This window comes from Protopterus annectens, chromosome 4.part0 (genome assembly GCF_019279795.1).
Source record: "Protopterus annectens isolate FY-2018-M chromosome 4.part0, PAN1.0, whole genome shotgun sequence".
NCBI classification, from domain to species: domain Eukaryota; kingdom Metazoa; phylum Chordata; order Ceratodontiformes; family Protopteridae; genus Protopterus; species Protopterus annectens.
The window spans coordinates 1,077,739,257-1,077,758,750 of NC_056733.1; the positions used below are offsets into that span (position 1 = coordinate 1,077,739,257).

The 19,494-nt window shown below is 38.6% G+C and overlaps 1 protein-coding gene across 1 annotated transcript in view; it reads right to left on the minus strand.

The window, feature by feature from the left end:
• Positions 1-19,494, minus strand: part of SRA1 (steroid receptor RNA activator 1) — a 141,845-nt gene that overhangs the window by 110,475 nt on the left and 11,876 nt on the right. The window contains exons 2-3 of the mRNA XM_044069014.1: positions 6,415-6,540; positions 2,401-2,735 (exon numbers count right to left, since the gene is read on the minus strand). Of these exons, the coding sequence (XP_043924949.1) occupies positions 2,401-2,735; positions 6,415-6,540 (461 nt within the window). The remainder of the gene's footprint in view (positions 1-2,400; positions 2,736-6,414; positions 6,541-19,494) is intronic.

Sequence of the window (19,494 nt, forward strand, 5' to 3'; positions counted from 1 at the left end):
TTTTATAATCTAATTCTGGTTTGGATTTCAATTCTCACTTGACATCAATATGCTTCTGATAAACTAAGTAGGGAAGTCATCTTAGACTTGTTCTCCTCATGTTTTAAAACTTTCGCTAGGTTTGGGTCTTGTGAGGTCAGCAAATATGTATACGGTCCTACAATTGCAGGTCTACATGTGCAAAGAGATTTCAGAGGTGGCTCATACCTCCTTCAGAATGGGGATAATCTTGCTATACACCAATTTGTATTAATCGTTTGATAAACATGTCTAACTGAATACCTGTTGGAACCAGTCAACTCACCCAAAACTGCAAGCTGGAATAGGAATTTAGCTTGGACTTGTTCCTTGATGTTAGAAGACTAAAATTTAATACTGAAAACAGCTCTAAAATATTCCTTACCAACTTTTATTTGCATTTTGTTCATGTTTTATTGTTTATACTTAATTTCCAAATATCTATACATTCCCTCTTGCTCAAGTTTTTTTTTTTAAATCACATTTCTATCAGAGACTGACATTTTCCTTGGTGCTACAGCTTTCCTGCTTTAAAGTTTGCTTTTACCCATTTATCAAGACCAAATGACATTCTCATATCATCCAAGAATGTTTTGACTACTTGCAGTTGTACTTTCAGTTTCTTAGCTGATTAACTATACAGTTTTAAATTATACACAAAGTGAAGATGAGAAGTCTTTACACTTCATTGTTTTCTGGGAGCCAAATTGTATCTATGATTTATAAAAGTAGACAGCTTGGGGGTTAAAGGGGAAGACAAAAGAGCACTGGCAAAGTTACCCTGGGAGGTCCCCCTTTGAATTTTTATCCATGGGATAATGATTTGTCCTTTATCAAGGCTTAGCTCGAGCTCCAAAGTGGTATGCCACTGTTACATGGTCACCATAATGAAACTGATCAATGTAGGGTATATTCTGTACATCTGTAAGCACTCTTTCTCCATGAATGTTGGATGCTGTCACATGCCGTTTTGTAGTGTATTCATGTCATACTTGGATTCTATCCCTTTTTAAAATTCTCCATTCTGACTTAAATTTATTGAGATTTTATTTAACATTTGCTTACTAGGAAAGACGGATTAGGACAGAGCCTATTTTCAGTGGAGGCCCAGGGAGAAACGCTCCAGACACGTCTTTGTAACAAATGATCCTTTCCTCCATATGACTTTCTTTAAGTTACCCTTTTGATCTATTGCCATGATTGAGCTTCCCATCTTTATACAAAACACAGTGGAGGTTAAACTCAAAACGTGAAAAGTCCAGAACAATGACTGGATTTTGCACGTTTTGTCTTCATGGATTTTCAGTAAGTGCTTTCTTAGTTGTGGCTTACTTGATTAGATGAGTTTCCCGTTTTCAGTCCCACGCCTTGTTTGAAAAGGTTAGGCTATTTTCCTCTTTTACTCAACGAGTAGCTTCCCAGCATGATCCACAGTTTTTGAAAGTTTTTGCTCCTTTCAGTGTTGGAGTTTGATCTCTCTCTCCTCCATTACAAAAGTCTCCCGTTTGTAAAGTTTTTTTTCACATTCTCTTAGCAATCTTCTCAACTGGCTTCATCAGAATAGAAGTTCTATCACGTATACTTTAGCAGTTCTCTGTAAAAGGTGAATTTTTCAGACCTCGTTACATCCTGCTTTCACAATACACGATTCTGGATAAAACACTCAAAGCATTTCAGACCTGATAGCAAAACAGACCGTGGAACCAGTATGCATGAATCCAACCTCTGTTAACATGACAGCAACAACTATATGGGGGAAAGAAAAAACACAAGACATTCCCCTTGCACACTTGCCTTAAGGATACTTCTTAAAGCTATATTACACTACACATTTGCACTGAAGTAGTACAATATAATGTACTGTAACTTTATACAGAATCACAATCACAGGCAGCTGTCATGAAGAAGAGCCAATGGTCCGAGGTGAGCTGGTTCTCAAACATTATGCAAGAACACGTTTTCAATTATATTCATCCCCCCCCCCCATTTTCCCATTTTTTTGTATGCATCAAGTTTACTTCAAATGATGCAGACATCTACTTTAACAAGTGTAAAAACACGTGCATAATCTGGCCTACAGCAGGTCACTTTAAATGAAGATGAACAGGTTTTACACTGCAGGTCACTAAATGAAGATGAACAGGTTTTACACAGCAGGTCACTTTAAATGAAGATGAACAGGTTTTACACATGGGAAAAATGGTAAAAGCAACTTTCAAGGGGATTTCAGGTTCGAGTCTCATTTGATGGTGGTTATGACTAGAAGACTAAGCTGGCAAATTGCTCCTTGACAGGATGCATGACCACAGCATTCCACAACAGAACAAAGTGCACAGTTCATCTTTAGAAACCACCCCCTTCTTAAATGCAACAGACTGTTACCTTAACTGTAGTCCTGCAGGACGTTAGTGCATCGTTTAAAGGTGTCAACACATTCATCACATTTACATCACAGTTAACATCTTCTGAAGAGGGAGGCTGCTTCACTGGATCTGTTTTATTTGCAGTGTGGGTCAAACTAGAAGGTGGAATGGCGGTTGACTTAACAGCAGGAGGGGCCACAGGTCCTGAGGCTGCAACTGGAGCAGAAGGCAGCGTGCAAGTTGTCACGGGCTGTGTAACTGGAATCAAGGGTACTGCATGAGGGGATCCTGTAGGTCTGGGAATAGCACTGGCAGCTGAGGAGGTAGAGTCTGCAGTGGTACCTGGAACAGGAACTGCAAAGAAAACAAAATGAGTGTGCATGTTATCAACTACTCCTAATCAACTAAACATTTACTCAGTGCAGAGTATAAAAGCCCAACAAGAAAAAGCATTTTTATACATGTAAACATTACAGTGCCTCAAACTGTAATAATCTTTAACCCTAAACTGTTAAAGAAAATTAAAGTTCACTAATTACTTGCAACTTTGCAATGTACAAATGGGTGAATTTAAAAATAATGTTTAAAAATCAAGCAATAGCCTTCATTTGCATGAATTCTGGTAAATCACCAGACATTTCATAACTTGAGAGAGTTAGTCCTGTGTGCTGTACAGCAGGTATTCAAAACTCAGTCAGACAGGTAGTGACACTTGAATATATTTAAAACAAGAAAAAAAATGCATGCAGCTTAGCAGATTGCTATTGCTAGTCTGAATACAAACCTGCTGATGTTAACAGTATGCCATTGCACAACCCTGCTGAAGCTGGAATGATCCTCTCCCTCCCCATTTTGGAGCTGTCCAGATGTGACTAGTTTATAGATTAATTACCGATTTTTCAGAGCTGCAGTCATGCAGTGTCCCCTAGCCTACCTCCTTCCTCTCAACAGCCAGCCTTGCCTGCACACAAAACCTTGGATTTTACAACTCTGCAGTGGTTCAGTCATATGTAACGCAGACATAACGACATGTTAAATGTCGACAGCATGACTGTTGAGATACGAGGTGGCCAATGGAACTCAAGTCTTACCCTGCCAGAATGACTGATACTGTCAACAGCTAAGCTTTGGTGTACCTTTCTTCAAGTTATGACTGAACGCAAAACAACTTTACCAAATTAAATTATATTATCCATTCCAATATGAACTTTCAGTACAGCATGTTTGATACTTTTGCCATTTCACAACTTTGCACAGTCTGTAATTAGTTCATGCCAATCATTTACAAGTTCACGAAATGCTCAGTTCTTTTTTGCCAAATACAGTGGTTACATAGGACGTCAGACTAAATTTTTGCTCAATAAAGTTTGTTGGAAAACAAATCACCCATTTGAATACGTAATAACTGCTACCTCAGTTCTTCCTGAAAAAGGACCAAATGCTTAGCTTATCCAACTGGTCAATATGAATAGCCTAGATCCTGCCACTCATCCAGTGAGATACTAACATCCTCAAGCTTGACATACATCACCCCCTTCTTCACACCATTTTCCTTTTTGCCACTTCTCTTGAGAGAAGCCTGCTTACATAAACTCCAGTTTTAGGTTAGAAATAAATTTCCACCCAGTGAAAAGTTTCACTCCCCAATAGTGACCATTCTAAAATTACAAACAGGGTGCCTGTTCTCCCATTTCAGACAATGATGCAGACAATTCTCTACTTATTTTCTTAACTAAAGAAAACAACTATTTTAACTGTAATTACAATCTAAATATAGAATTATTTTTCAAAAAGCAGTTTAGTACAATAAATTACAAAATTATACTGAGTGTCCTAATCTCAGTGTAAGCAATCACAGTAAAGAATGTTACATAAGCAAAACATTCTCCATGGCAGCTGTACAAACCACCTCTCGGATAACTCAGGTTTGATTAGTATCTCAGGCTGAGACATGGTTGTTGAGTGGAAAACTGTACCTCACCCACCCCTACAGGAGGAGGCTGGTGCTTAAATCCCACCCGAAGAGCTCTACCTCTACTAAAGTCCAGGACTGCATTTCTTGCAACCTTGGCCTAGCTGTAACCAGCGCTTACCTCTTTCTCCCTGGTTTGGAAAGAATAAAGATGTTGATCTGAAGATCTTGAGGATGATTAAAACAAAGCCTCATCTTCTTAATTTCAAAGAAGAAAGTTAAGTATCACCTCCTGTACCCCAGACACTCCCAACTTCAAGCCTACCTCCAACGATATAAAACATTGTCTCATGCAGTAACCATCTGAGCTGCAGGATCTCTCTTTATTCCACAGAAGTAAAAGTTAACATGTGCAAAGACAGTGACAAATACTATTTAGCCTTTCCTAATCATACATTAAACATGTCATGTAATGGACACATTATAGTCAATGTACAACTTAATCCAAAAGGTTTCTCACAGTGATTTAAAAATGCTCAAAAAGCTTCACGTGGTAGTTGAAGAGGTCGTAAGACATATCCCACAGCTGGCAAGCTGAAAATGAGGACCAAAAAACAAATACAGCAGCATTAAATAAATCCACAAAGTTAAAGATAACCATAAAAATGTGATGGGGATGTGGAAATTGGTTAAAAGACTGACGTAGACACTGAAGCAGGAATAACAGTTCCCCACTACCATCACAGTAGTTTCCTACCACCTCACTTCTCTAAGCCCCCTTTGCAAATGCTGTTTTGTCATTCTGACATCCCACAAAGGACACTGATAGTGGACAGCTCTTTATGACCATGTAAACAGCAAAAGCAATTATTTTTGTGTAGTTCACCAACAGCAAAAGGACAGTCTAATGTTCACATTCCTTATACAAATTTTCAATGACTAAAAGTTCACACAAGGACAGCTCCACAAAGGTGGAAACATTTCCACTTTAAAGCCATGGCTGTAGTTTAACAAAATTGTTCATCTTCACCCCCCTGCACCACCCTTCTTGTGAGCGGTAACTTTAACCACAACTGTTCACAAACACATTACTGAAAACCCTTCCCTTAACACTATCACTACACAGACAAAAGGACACAGAACACACACACACACACACACAACAAAAGATGAAAAAAACACCAACTCTTTCACACATGGACATTATCTGCTACAAACAATCCAACACATTTTAGCAACCTCCACTTTTTCTATCATGCATCCACTTTCCTATAGACACACACACATTCTAACTTCCACTATACACACAATTTAACTTCCACTATACACACAATTTAACTTCCACTATACAAATTCAATCACTTTTTCACACCCACAATTTTTCTAAAAAAATGAATATTCTACCTTTTTAGTTACCACCATACATACAAACATACCTAAAACACATGAGCATTGGTGCTAACAACTCCACCTCCCTGTTTCAGACGGGCTATCATGTCCACAAATTCAAAACACTTGTGATGACACTGTAGCCACTGTATGACCAAGGACACCATTTTATGTTTTCCTTTGGATGTAACAAGACCCAACTATGTACTATATTTTTAACAACCCATGTGCCTAACTTTCTGACAATGCAGAAGCTATACACTGCTCCGTGTCTCGCATCTCTACACGTTCACTTCATGGACATAAGGAAAGATAACAGCACTTAGTTGCAGGATTTAAAGGATGGATTGACAGTAGGCCATCAGTGGCATCTAAAGCTGCCTTACAAACAATACAACAGTACACACACACACACACACACACACACACACACACACACACACACACACACGATGGGAGGCTAGTACAGGACAAGAAAGTTAAGAATAATGAGAATCCGAGTTGGAATTAGCAATCTATCAGTTTCTAACGGTGTACTGGCTGTCTAAGAAGCAAGGCTTGAACGATCTTAAACAAAGGTTAAAACAGCAATACTCTTAACATTATGAAACACGTTTATACATTTTCACTGCAGCTCATTGCTTATGACAAAAATGCCCTGAAAGCGGAACAAACAGGAGTTTAAGTATCGTTATGATTTAAAATATTTGAAATACTTCAGGAGCAACTTACCCCTAGGCATATCTTCCAGAAGTGCTGGTACCCTCTTACTAAGGATTCGTTTAGGTGTTCCTTGAGCTTGCACTTGTAATCCATAAGAGAACTGAGGTGGGTCATTCCAGCCCCTTTCTTGATTGCCTAAGCATTGGCATATACAAAATACATTTAACTTTACAAGTTATCATCTTGAAAAGCTTTCTTGATTAAAGAAAAAAAAAATGGCAATTAAGTATTATCTCTTCATAGCAAGTTCCAGAAAGCCCATCCGAGAAAAAGAATTGACAACATATAGAAAACTAGTCTCTCTTAAATAAAGAGCAAAACCATTACAATGCCCAAGAGCAAAACCATTACAATGCCCAGTCAAAGTCTAAACCAGTGTCACAGCTCATAAAGTGCCATCTGAGTGCAAGCCAATCTAACACCTTTTCATAGCTCAGCAAGGTCCATGTTTTCAGCCTAATTCTAAAGTATTTATAAAAAATGTGTTAATATCAATTGCAGATCAAATCAAATTCCGTCTGTTCTTCTGTTAGGGAGATCTTACAAAATGGAGTTTTAACTGCAGCAATGTGTGTGTGTGTGTGGGGGGGGGGGGGGTTAAAGGAAATTATAAAACCTGTAGGTAGGCAGGTTGTAGAGCAGGAGCAAAAGTTAAAGCTATGCCTAACACCCATCAGGCTGCTGATGCACACACTCAAAACAAGAATTGCACAATCAGAGAGTTCAGTAACTAACCTATAAAATTGTATCAGGTCTGTAAGGTCCGCATGCACTGCTCTATGAACTGATGCCCTGTTTTCTATCCTATGGGGAGTGTCCATAGGCTAGGCTAGGACATAGAAACTCAGCCTCCATCCAACAGAGGCTTATGAAGCCATCCAAGGCCAGAGTGCAGAAAACAGCATACATCCATGAATGTAATATATATGTCTCAACATGTAGAAGTCTGATGGGAGCACCAATACTGTGGGTTAAACCTAACAGAGCATTTCCCCTCCAGCTTCGCATAAGCCTAACAAGAGTGTAGTTTTAGCCAGTAAAAAAAAAAAAGGTGTCAAAGTCATTTGGAGCAATACAGGCATGGGGACTGGGAAAAATGGACACAAAACTGGAGAAGATCAAAGAGATGTCACTATTGGTCACTCTCTGTCCTTAGACTGGTGTTTCAACTCCAAGACAGTCTTTCGTCTATACTCATGTCAGCTGAAATGGTCACATTCTTTTCCCAAAAATCAGAATGTAGACAAATATGAAATCCCACATTGGCCACAGATCAGAATGCAGACCAATATGAAATCCTAAATTAGCCACAGGTCTCCTCCGGCTGTTATAGTTTGAGTTTAAGACTCTCCCATTTTTAAGACATTGGCTAAAATAACCCATGACCAATTTAGTTTGTCTATGTACTGTAGAAGGTCCCCCAAGTAGCTGCTTTGTTCCCTACACAACCTTAATCTTGCTCACTAGAGAAGGTGCTTCCTTTAAGATAATCTTAAAACAGCCCAATTCCAAATTTTAACTATAGGATTTTCTATCCCCTCTGCCCTCTCACTTATTTTCTCTCTCACTCCCTTGCTAGACGAACAATGAAGTGCAGTGAAAGGCTCTTTTCTATCTTCTCTTTTGTGCATACTTGTCTATGTCCTCTCTTCACCAGTGAAATCTGAAGTGCAAGCTATAAACTTCTATTCTACTGCCAACAGAACACAGTACTCCAGACAAGACCTTACCACTGGCTTGTCCAATAGAAGAACTGAAATGGCATTTCCAAAACAAACTCTCCCAGCTATGTACTTCAGAATTGTATTAGCCACTCCCATTGAACAGCATAAATTAATGCACAATCCTAACATCACTTTATCATGCTTTCGAAGGGACTTTGCTCCAAATGAGCGATGATTCATGTGTGACAGTTACTGAATGCAAGAACCAATCTGAGTATATTGTATGTCAGTATTGAGACAGTCTATCATGCAAGCCTTGGAAATGATACAAGAAATAAGCCCCAAAAATCAGAAAGCCATATAATAAAAGTTCTTTGTTTTGCAGTTACGGCTTTCTGATCAGTTTTTTTTGTTTTGTTTTCTGACGGCCAATAAGTAAGTGTCTGAGCTACTACTACGATTTACATGAGGATTTGCACACATAAGGGGTGAAACTATTGCAGAAAGAATTTCTGCAAGACATCTACTGGCAGGGGTCCTTTAAAACATAAGGGAACTTTGGATGGAACCATTCTACATGGTTATTCACCACGTGGTCATTATTCTGCATGTAAAATAGTTCTAAAAAGGTAAATGTCAGCTAATATAACAAACATTTTTTATACTTTTTGTTAAACTACATGTCACAAGGAAGGGCTTATTTAATTGGTAGCTAGACTACATGCAATCTGGAACAGCTTATTTGGTGACCTGCACATGTCCAACTTTTTATGTTGCAAGACTTGGATATGGGAACACATTAGTTATTTTGAAGGATAAAGACTCAAATTGATAATAAACACATCTTTGGAAATATCCAGGGATTTACAAAATTATGCTGGATGTACAAACTAAATTAAGGTGGTCTGATATTCTTTTCAATAAAGAACATTATTGAACTGTTAAACTTGGGTTTTTGTTTTGCTCCAGTTTGAATTAAGTTAATGTTTTTGAGTTGTCATATTCATTTTGGCCAAAAGATGGCAGTGTTTAATAAATATATATAAAATACGGACATGTATGACAATCACATCATTTAACTTGATCGAAATTTTATGCAGTTGATGGTTTCACTATATGCATATGGAGGAGGAGATATCCAATTGTCAGACATTTGGATGAATCTAATTTTTAAAAATGTCAGGATGATTAATGTCATTATGATGTTTATATTTATATGGAAAATGCTACTTTGTCAACATCTGTGCTGAATAAACAGATGGTCGACCTCTGTCAACAAAAGTAGCAGCTCTGATTATTCTCGGAGTTGGGGAATTTGCCCTTTCCCTAATAATTGTCAGATCACAGCATTAGAAGTGGGTATTGAGGTTTTGCCCCCTGCAAAAAAATGTTTTCTTTTTAATTTTGTTTTTAAGGTTTTTGCATGCACAAAGATTGATGGTCAGAGCATGCTAAGCAACATGTTGACATGCATAATGTCGATCATTTGGTGTGGACATTAATCACATCAACATTAGTGACGTTCGATAAAGATAAATAAATACACATACGTGTTAAGATTCTTGAATTTATACTGACGTAGGCTGCAGTTTCAGACAATGGGATTTGTTCAGCGAAGTGTTCTACAAGAATGAGCACCTGCTCTACTTTGAAGGGTGTTGGTACGATGTGTTTTAGCAGTCTTCAGTTTTTCTGTGCACCTAAACAGTTGTGTAACAATACGTACAAATGTTGGTGTTTAATATGGATAGAGACCAAGGAATGGTAATACCTGGAATCAATGTACTCTGAAAGAATCAGGATGAGATCTGAAAGTGCAAAAGTATCTAAATCTATTAAAATAACAAAGTGCACAAAACAAGGCTGACCTCTTTCTCCGTTATTGTTTGCACTAGTCATTGAACCCTTAGCAAATAATATACGTATGGATAAAAATATTGAAGGAATACAATTAGACAACAGCCTAGAGCTTAAAATTCAACTTTTTGCTGATGATATTTTAATTACCTTAAAGAATAACAATAATAGCTCTTTAAAAGCATTATGGGACTCCATTCAAAACTTTGAGTCTTAAATTTAATGAGAACAAAACAAATGTATTGCTTATAAATACTAATAAAAAAGATCTAAATAAAAAATACCATAAATATATCCCCACCGATAATACAATTAAATACTTGGGCATTAATAACTAACAATCTAGATACTACAATTGAAACAAATTATAAAGAGATCTTAAATAATATTAAAAATCTAATACAAAGATGGAACAAGTTCTTCTTTTCAATGGAAGAAAGGCTTTATATAATTAAAATGATCATATTTCTAAAAATTCTTTATGTTATACAAGCTTGTTCTTTGCTACCAGCTAAATCGCACCTAAAACAATTAAATGATTTAATGGTAAGATTCCAATGGTATCCAAAAAAAACAAGGATAGCTATGAAATATCATCTAGATGATTGGGATATGGGTGGCATAGGTTTACCAGACATAGAAGTATATTTGCATTCATCTGCTATTAAAACAATATCATTATGGCTAAATATAAAATATACATCAAACTGGAAGCTAGTTCACGAGAGAATCTGGTTAAAATCAGGATTTGTAGTAACAAATAAGTATACCGATTTCATACCAAACAATTTTCTATGGCTGATGAAGGAATATATGATGATACATGAGCATAAAAATATAAGTTCCAAATACATTACTTCTACATTAAAAAATTTCAAAAATCTTAATAGCAATCCTGATATTAAAGCATGGTCATTTTTATTATATCCAGTAGCGTACACACAAGGTAATATGACAACATTTGATATAGAAGTAGTCAACATGCTTAAAGAAAAGGGATTAATATATTGGCACCAATTGGTAAACTCTGGAAAACTTCTGACAACAGACCAAATTAAAAGGAAATTAAATATGCAAAATAGGTCATGGCTACATGTACAAGAATTAAGACAGTATATATTAAGCAAACAAGAAACAATGCAACCATCAATGAATCAACCGTTTACTGGAAAGGGATACTTATCTATTTATAAAACAAACAAAAAAATAAAAACCTGTAATAATGACAAAGTATGGAACTATTATAGATCAATTAATGGACGTGTGCCAAATGACAGAAAAACTTAATTCTTCTCTCTCCAAAGCAAACATCACTTTCATTACATTGGAGACTCTACATGGCAATTCATACACAGATCTTACGTAACCCCTCATAAAATGGAACTTATGTTTAAGAAAAATATTGGCTGCTGGAGATGTGATTTAGCAATAAAAGCAGACTAGCAATGTATGTTCTATGAATGCCATTTGATTAAACCATATTGGGATAAAATAAATTATTTTCTGCAAATGGTATCAATGACAAATTCCAAATTTCCAAATCTATTATTTTGTTTAATGAACCTGTACCTGACTGTGTACCAAGAACAAAATATGTAATCTTGTGGACTCTCCTAGCCATTGCAAGGAAGAACATTACATCAAACTGGAAATCCAAAGCTTCTCCAACTTTTAAGCAATTCATGAATATGGTGTCAGCAGTATCGCAATTGGAAATGAACACTATTAAAGGAAGAACTGAAAGAACTACATCATTATATATAGCATGGCAAAAAGTAACTGAAATACTGGAGAGTAATGACTGTAGCAGATTATAATCAGGAAACAATTGTATAGAAAGTCAAATATATGCCAACAATAGACACCCTTGTAAATACTTTATTTTGGTTTTAATGTTTGATATCTGTTTAGAGGTTTTAGCCAACCTTTTAAAATAATTTACTTCTGTCATAAATAACCTACATTCATGTCTTTTTGTTTTTGGAAATGAATAAAAATATTTAAAAAAAAAAGAAAGTGCAAATGAGATGGAAGAATGCTGAAATAGCAGACAGTAGGACTAGTAGATGGGCAACAAATTCACAGAACTGTAATCACCTTACAGCTTAAACATGCAGCAACAAAACAGTAAAAGGTCTACATCCAATGTAAAAATGGGCACAAGTAGAAACTGATCAGTATATAGATCATAACACATACAGAAACACATTAAAAAGCAAACGGGCAGGACAGAAAACCAGAGTCTTCTCAAAACACAGCCATTCAGCAATCTGGAAAGTGCCCTCAGCTACACAGAAAAGGTAGGGGAGCAGCAAAAATGGACAGAAGATGGACTTTCTAGTAAATACAATATGTTGCAGGGAAAGCAGCTGAGACAGAAGCGTCACTAATCAGACATTAATTATATCATGGTTCATTTTCCCCACTATTAAGAGAGCGATACAAGTAACTACCGACTGCCAACATGCCCAGTATAAAACAGACACTACAGAGGAACTACTAGCTTCTAGAACAGTGATGGCTCGGCGTGTCAAAATTTTTAAAAATGCCTATCTTGACTCTTCTGGTATGCCCCCCCCCCCCCCCCCCGAGAATAAGAGAGAAACAATTCTTTACATGTTAATTTATTTTTAAACAAAATACAGTCCAATTAAGTGAGCTGCTATGTATTATACTACTTTTAAAAGTAATTTTGAATTGAACTGAGACAAAATATGGAACACACTACAATTAAGGACTTTTTTGCAGTTTAAGTGCAGGGTCACATATTCCTTGCATTTTTGTTGTTTCAGATCCTTTGGTAACTCAAGTTTTTATGGCTAGTGTGTCACCTTTGACAAGTGCCATAGGCTTGCCATCACTGCTCTAGAACAAAGTTGAACCATATGACATACATTGCACTGAGAAAGACAAAGGCATACTGACTTGAGGACCACTTGACTTTTTTATATAGAAGCTGGAAAAAATGTGCCTAATTATTAACAGAAGTACACAGATGTGCCGTGCTTGAAGGCAAATCTCCATTTCAAAAATCTACACCCAATTATAACATACTCCAGCTTCAAACTTCATACAGATTAGCAGGTATATAGGCAATGAAGAAGTGCAGAAATCTTGGCAAACATATTGAAATCTGCATATTGAAATCACACCTATCAGACACTCAAAATATCAAAACAAATCGAAAAAAGAAGTCTTTTTCCAATCATTAAACAAAAACATGCAACACACACTTTCAGGCAATTTGTCTAAGAGGTACTGCTGTAGAAGGGACTTTTCATACGTTACTGTGTACAGGCAGGGCCAGCATGTATGATTAAAGGGAGCACAGTTTCACATTTTCTGTGATTTATAATATATCCTCAAATCATACTAGTGTAGCACAAGACATTCTCAAGTAGAAGCATTTCATCAAAATACTAATCTAAACATAAAGCTACAATTTACAGTTTTTATAAAACACACAAAGCGTGCTGCATGTTTGGTTCAATTGCTCTCAGAATCACAATTTAAACAGATGGCTAGAATCAAAGATTATATTAAGTCACAAAACACCCTGTAAAGCAGTTTCACAAGAGGATGAATACGTTATTTTTTTGCAACATCTATACACATGCAGGTCTGTTGTCCTATAAAGTAAATGTCCTAAAATTAAAAATAAGGCATGCAAAACACAAAAAAAAGTCTTGCAGGGGACCATAATCCAACTAATGAGCATTGATGGAAAGCAACTCTGAAAACTGGATGTGTTTGCTCAGTGCTGCCAGTTTTATATGACCTTCTTCCAATGATCAATGGTCACAATTGCAGGCAACACTCATGGTTGAAACAGCTGACTTCTCAGAAACTTGAAAACATCCCACTGGCAAGTCCTGGAGAGACAACTCCATATAAAAACAGATTGAGAATAACAGGGATAAGGCAATGAGTTGTGCCCAAAAAGAAAACTGTGCACAGGAGGTGGGCAATTCAAATACACACAAAAGCAATTGTCAAGGAGAGGCAGCACATTCAACTAAGCACATAATGACATGCAAATGAGAAAGCCCATGCAAATCAAGACAAAATATAAAAATGCAGGAGGTCAAGATAATGGGCAGATTCAGAAACATAAATTTGTAGTGCTCACCCATTTTGAACACAGTGATTTATCAAGTGCTTAGGAGAAACTATATTAGAAAAAGCAGCCATAATAGCGCAACAGAATGTGGTGGGAGATGCAACAGCCAGTGCCATCAAAGCTACGAAGCTGGCTGCAGCCAACCACTCTAGTGAAGATGCTACAAACAACAACTCACATCAACATTCAAAATGAATAACAGGCACTTGATCACTTCAGAGCGGACAGAGATGCATTGCAAGACCTAGTCAAACTGTCAACCACAATTGGACTTCACAGGTTGTCTATGGTATGCTCATCCCCACAGACACAAAAGGTACGGGTAGCGCTGGCCACCCTAGCTATATCAACACATCAAGAATACTCGAACAACTTCTTAACATTATATAGTAAACTCTCAGTTAACCGAAAGGCAAGCAACTGGCACTCTCAAGCAACAGGGAAAAAAACAAAGAAGAAATACAATTTTAATGCCCCCCCCCCCCCACCCCACAGAAACATACCTTACACATTAGTTTTACAGTTCTAAAAAGGAAGATAGGAATAAATTCTCTCTTCCCCCAACCTGAGAACAAGTCAAACTAAACAAATAGTATAGGGTACAGTAATAGTCAGACCTATTTTTAATAGTAGATCTCAAGCAAACAGAAACTACAGTTATCCAGCATCTACCAACTCCCATGGGTCCCGGTTAACAGAGTTGGCTGTACTGCAACATGTGACTATCTGGCTCTCAAGGGCAATAAAAAGAACAGAATCAACATCATGTGTGCATTCTACAAGACAACACTCTTCCATTAGGACTCTGACACCACAGAAAGCACCTATGTTGCTGTTAAGTGTCCTTCTGGTCAGACACACAGAGATACATAAAAAAGAAATGGCAACCACTTCCCCAAACTGCCAAATGATCTGTACTGTCCAGGGCATTATTGTATCAGTGCATAAATCAGGCAGATCACATGATTCACACATGGCACAAGTCCAACCTATGACAACTGTTTCTGCAAGAGGAATTTCCAAGGGTTCTGGCAGGTCGTGGGTGATCGTACCAAAAATGCAAACACACTACAGACATAAATACTCTTAGTATGCATTGCTGCTGTAAGTCACATATAATGTTGTATATGCCCTTGAGCCCCATCAATGCATACTAGGAGTAAGTCGCATATAATGTTGTATATGCCCTTGAGCCCCATCAATGTATGCTAGGAGTAAGTCACATATAATGTTGTATATGCCCTTGAGCCCCATCCCCCATTTCATAAATGACTAACACTGAAGGAAATGACACTGCATGTCTGATGCCAAACCCAGAAACACTGCAGAACACACACTCTTGACTTCAGAAGAGGAAGTCTGGTAGGGCAGTACAATAAAGTCCTGAGATATGCAATGAAAAGTATTATAGAAAAATATACTTCCATGAGGACCTGTGCACCATAAAGTGTAACCCATGTTGCTATTAAGTGTCCACCCGTTTCAAAACATGCTACACAAGTGCCAGATCAGGACATGCCACAGGGGGAGACAATGCAGTAATGTGGCCACACCCATGGCAGAGACAGGCACGGTACATGTTAACCCTCTGTTGTTCTAGCTGGATCTCCACCAGCTGAACCGGCCTTCAGATGCATTAAGCACACGCATGATACCAGTGTAAGCCCACAGATATATTTTGAATCTCTTGTGGTATGCATTACAGAACACATTGCAAACATTGCTATACAATCGTAACACTTGCTGGTGAGATGTTACAGATGCAAAATGGAGGTGCCTACAGAACAAATGTGAAGGAAATCAACAGGTAGAGATGGTTTAAGGGAGGGGTTTACAGAAAAGGTATGGGAGGGATGGGTGGAGAGGATTCTTATGAAAAGAGCACTAACCTGATGCTTCCCCCTACTGACATACGAATAATAGCTACATGACCTTCACCCACATCCAAGCCACCACTTGATGTGAAGGAATGGTCCTCTTGCCTAGTGAGGACACCAGGAAAAAAAAAAAACTCTGCCTACGTCAACTTCAATGTTGATGTTTCTGTCATGTAAGGGTCTCACTCACTGCGATGTTCTAAGCTGCCCGCTTTGCAGGGGAGGTCTTTTTGTAACCTTCCTTCACACTCATTGTGGGGACCTATAATGGCCACCCCAGCATTTACACTATACCCTGCCAGATCTAGTCTCTGACCTGCCAGACTCCACCACCTTTGCTCAGAAGCAGCAGACCATACACGCATATGACATGCAGTAGTAAATCATTTGCCTGGCTTGGGATCTTCTCCATATCAAAAACATGTCATTCAGTTGGCACATGCTAGGCTAGGCTACTCAATGCATGCAATACTGACCACAGCCTACCCACCCCCCAACTTGCAAGGTCTCTTCCCCACCTGGTATATGATAATGTAATCATGCAGATATAGAAAGCCTTACCAATTCTCCATATCTTTCTTTAGTTATGTTAGGAACCTGGGTGGGAATTCCCAGACATGCTCAGAATTAGTCCAAAATGACAAAAAATACACTGATCCCACAGACATTGCCAACATCCTAGCTGACAGGTTCAGCGCAAACTTCTCCCCCCCCTCCTCACCAAAAGGGCAAATATCTATCCCAGCAGAGTGCTGCCCCCCCTGACATCTCAGATGCTCAGGTGGGAGCCGCCCTCTCCAAAGCAAAAAACACAGCATCAATGGGACCAGACGGTGTCCCAGGCTGCGTCCTACATGAACTCCAAGAAGAGCTAAACCCAAACATAAAACTACTGTTCAATCTCAGCCTTACTACAGGATATGTACCCAAAGAGTGGCATACAGCAACAGTGGTCCCTCTCCACAAAGGTGGTGCCTCAACGGACCCTGGAAACTATCCTGGCTATAACTATAAGCCTGACTAGCTTGGTCTGCAAAGCTATGGAAAGGATCATCATGGACCTCATAAATAAAGATATTGGGGACCTACAGACACTGGATCCTACCCACTTTGGCTTTGTTAAGGGCAGATCCTGCCTCTTAAACCTGGTTGACTTCTTTGAAACAGTCACCAAGGCCATTGATTTAAGGCGAGGAAGGTGGTCCACACAGCCTACCTGGACCTTGCAAAAGCCTTCGATACAATACCCCACTCGGGCATTATAGATAAGCTCACCAGCTTAAATATACAACCCTATGTCACTAGATGGGTTGCAAACTGGCTCAAGGACAGAACCCACATGGTTAGAATTGCTGGAGCCATGTCAGACTCCAAACCAGTTACAAGTGGCGTCCCACAAGGCTCAGTCCTGGGACCTCTCTTGTTTGGTATATATTTCTCGGAGGTACAGGCCAACACGGAAGGACTGTGGCTGACCAAGTTCGCAGATGACTGCAAACTGGGCCATAATCGACTCTCCAGCCGACACAAGCATCCTCCAAAAGGGCCTCATAGAAACAGACAACTGGTGCCAGAGCCATGGCCTCAAGCTAAACGCCAAAAAGTGTATAGTCATCCCCTTTGGCAAAACAAAGTGCCCACAAATTACCACATAGGTGGTAATCCATTAACTACAGAAGAAGTCATTAGGGACCTGGGGACCCAAGTTGATAGCAATCTCTCATTTGACAACCACGTGGCCAAAGTGGTTAGAAAAACATTTTATATAGCCCACCTAATCATGAAGGGATTCACATCTAGATTAGGGAGGTCATCGTGCCTCTTTACTCATCCCTCATCAGGCCCATAATCGAGTACAATGCCCCTTTTGGGATGTACCTTACCAAACACCTGCAGCAACTGGAAAGACCCCAAAAGTACTTCACCAAGAGGATCAAGGGGCTCAAACAGATGCCATATGCTGCCCGGTTAAAGAAACTCCAGCTCTACTCAGTGGCATACCGCCTGCTCAGAGGTGACCTGTGCCTGACGTATAAGGCCATGTCCAACCCGGAATTAAGAGACATGCTGCACCTCAAAAAATCCAAATCCCATCGAGCTACACACTCGAAAGACTTGAACCTCAGCACTGAAGTAAATAGGACATGCTGGAGGGAGAGATTCATAACCCAGAGGCTCCCTTCACTATGGAATAAAATCCCAGTCCAGGTTAGGCAGAGTCCCTCATTGACTCTCTTCAAGAGGAATCTTGATGAGTGGATGGGAGATCATTGGTTTACCCTGGGTATCACTTCTGTGTCACTGTTAGACAGAGGCACAGTATACTAACCTCGAAAAAGGGCATAGCAAAATTAATTTAAAATGGGTGGCGAAAGCCAAACATACTCTGGCTAGGCTTACAAATGCCCTAGGGCAGATAGCCTAGTATGAACCTATATCTGCCAAGGTATCCCATATAGTTTAAAGGGCACTGCATCTTCTCCACCCCATAGGCATACACAAAATGAATCACGTGACTAGGTTTGACAGTCTTGCATGAAATTTATTTATTTTACATTTGTTGACCGGGATAGTCCGACTGAATACATGTCCATTTTCAGCGGAGGCCCGGGGAGAAAAGCTCCACATTAACAGTAAGTAATTACATGTTCATAGAATACAAATTAGTCTCAGGCACAGACTACAACATACATTTTCTCTTACTAGTCTGACCAAGAAGGATTGCTTATAGCCAGTGTTAAAAACGGGGGGGGGGGGTAGGAGGGGTATAAAGAGAGAGAGGAAATTTAGGTTTAAAAGGTTAGACCTAAAAAAAGAAGATGTTCACTAGCTAAGGGAGCATATGAAAACACCATGACATGATTGTGTCTTGTGCAATCACCACTGTGTGCACCATAGCTGAAGTAGAACACCCATATATGACCCACACTTGTAAATGTCTGAAATACTCCTTTCCCTGACAGGTATCACAAGCATTGCAAGGATGTAATAGGTACATTACCAGGCTAGTTCTTCTTTCTCTCTAATGTTCCACTTGACAGCATTTTTACAGCAAACACAATAAATTCAGTTAGAATGTTTAAAAGCAGTCATAGTCATGATGGTGACAATACTTTATAATGCACTAATAAAAGGCACTTAGCCTTGTGGTGTGTGAATCAGGCCACACAGCACCTATGTCTTTCAATCACTTCCTGTGTAGTAACCACACTAACAGTACAAGCCATGTACTTTGTTTAGTATGAAGCATATGCTGTCTATGAAGATTCATGTCAATTTACCAAATGCACTTTTCTTAACGTTCAACAAACAGGCTGTAGATGAGCAGTAACCACAAACACAGCCAGGAGCACCCAACTTGGAAAAAACTCTGTTTAAGCGTTTCATCAGGATTAAACCACAGACTTAATCAGAAACAAGTTTAAAACAAACATTCATTCATTAAATAACATTACAACTCATCGCATGTAGAGAGCCATCCAATCAGTGGAAACAACTAATTAATTCAAGGGCCTGAATTAAAAACAGTTGAATACAGGTATGAATTTTTATGTACAATAAAATATATTAC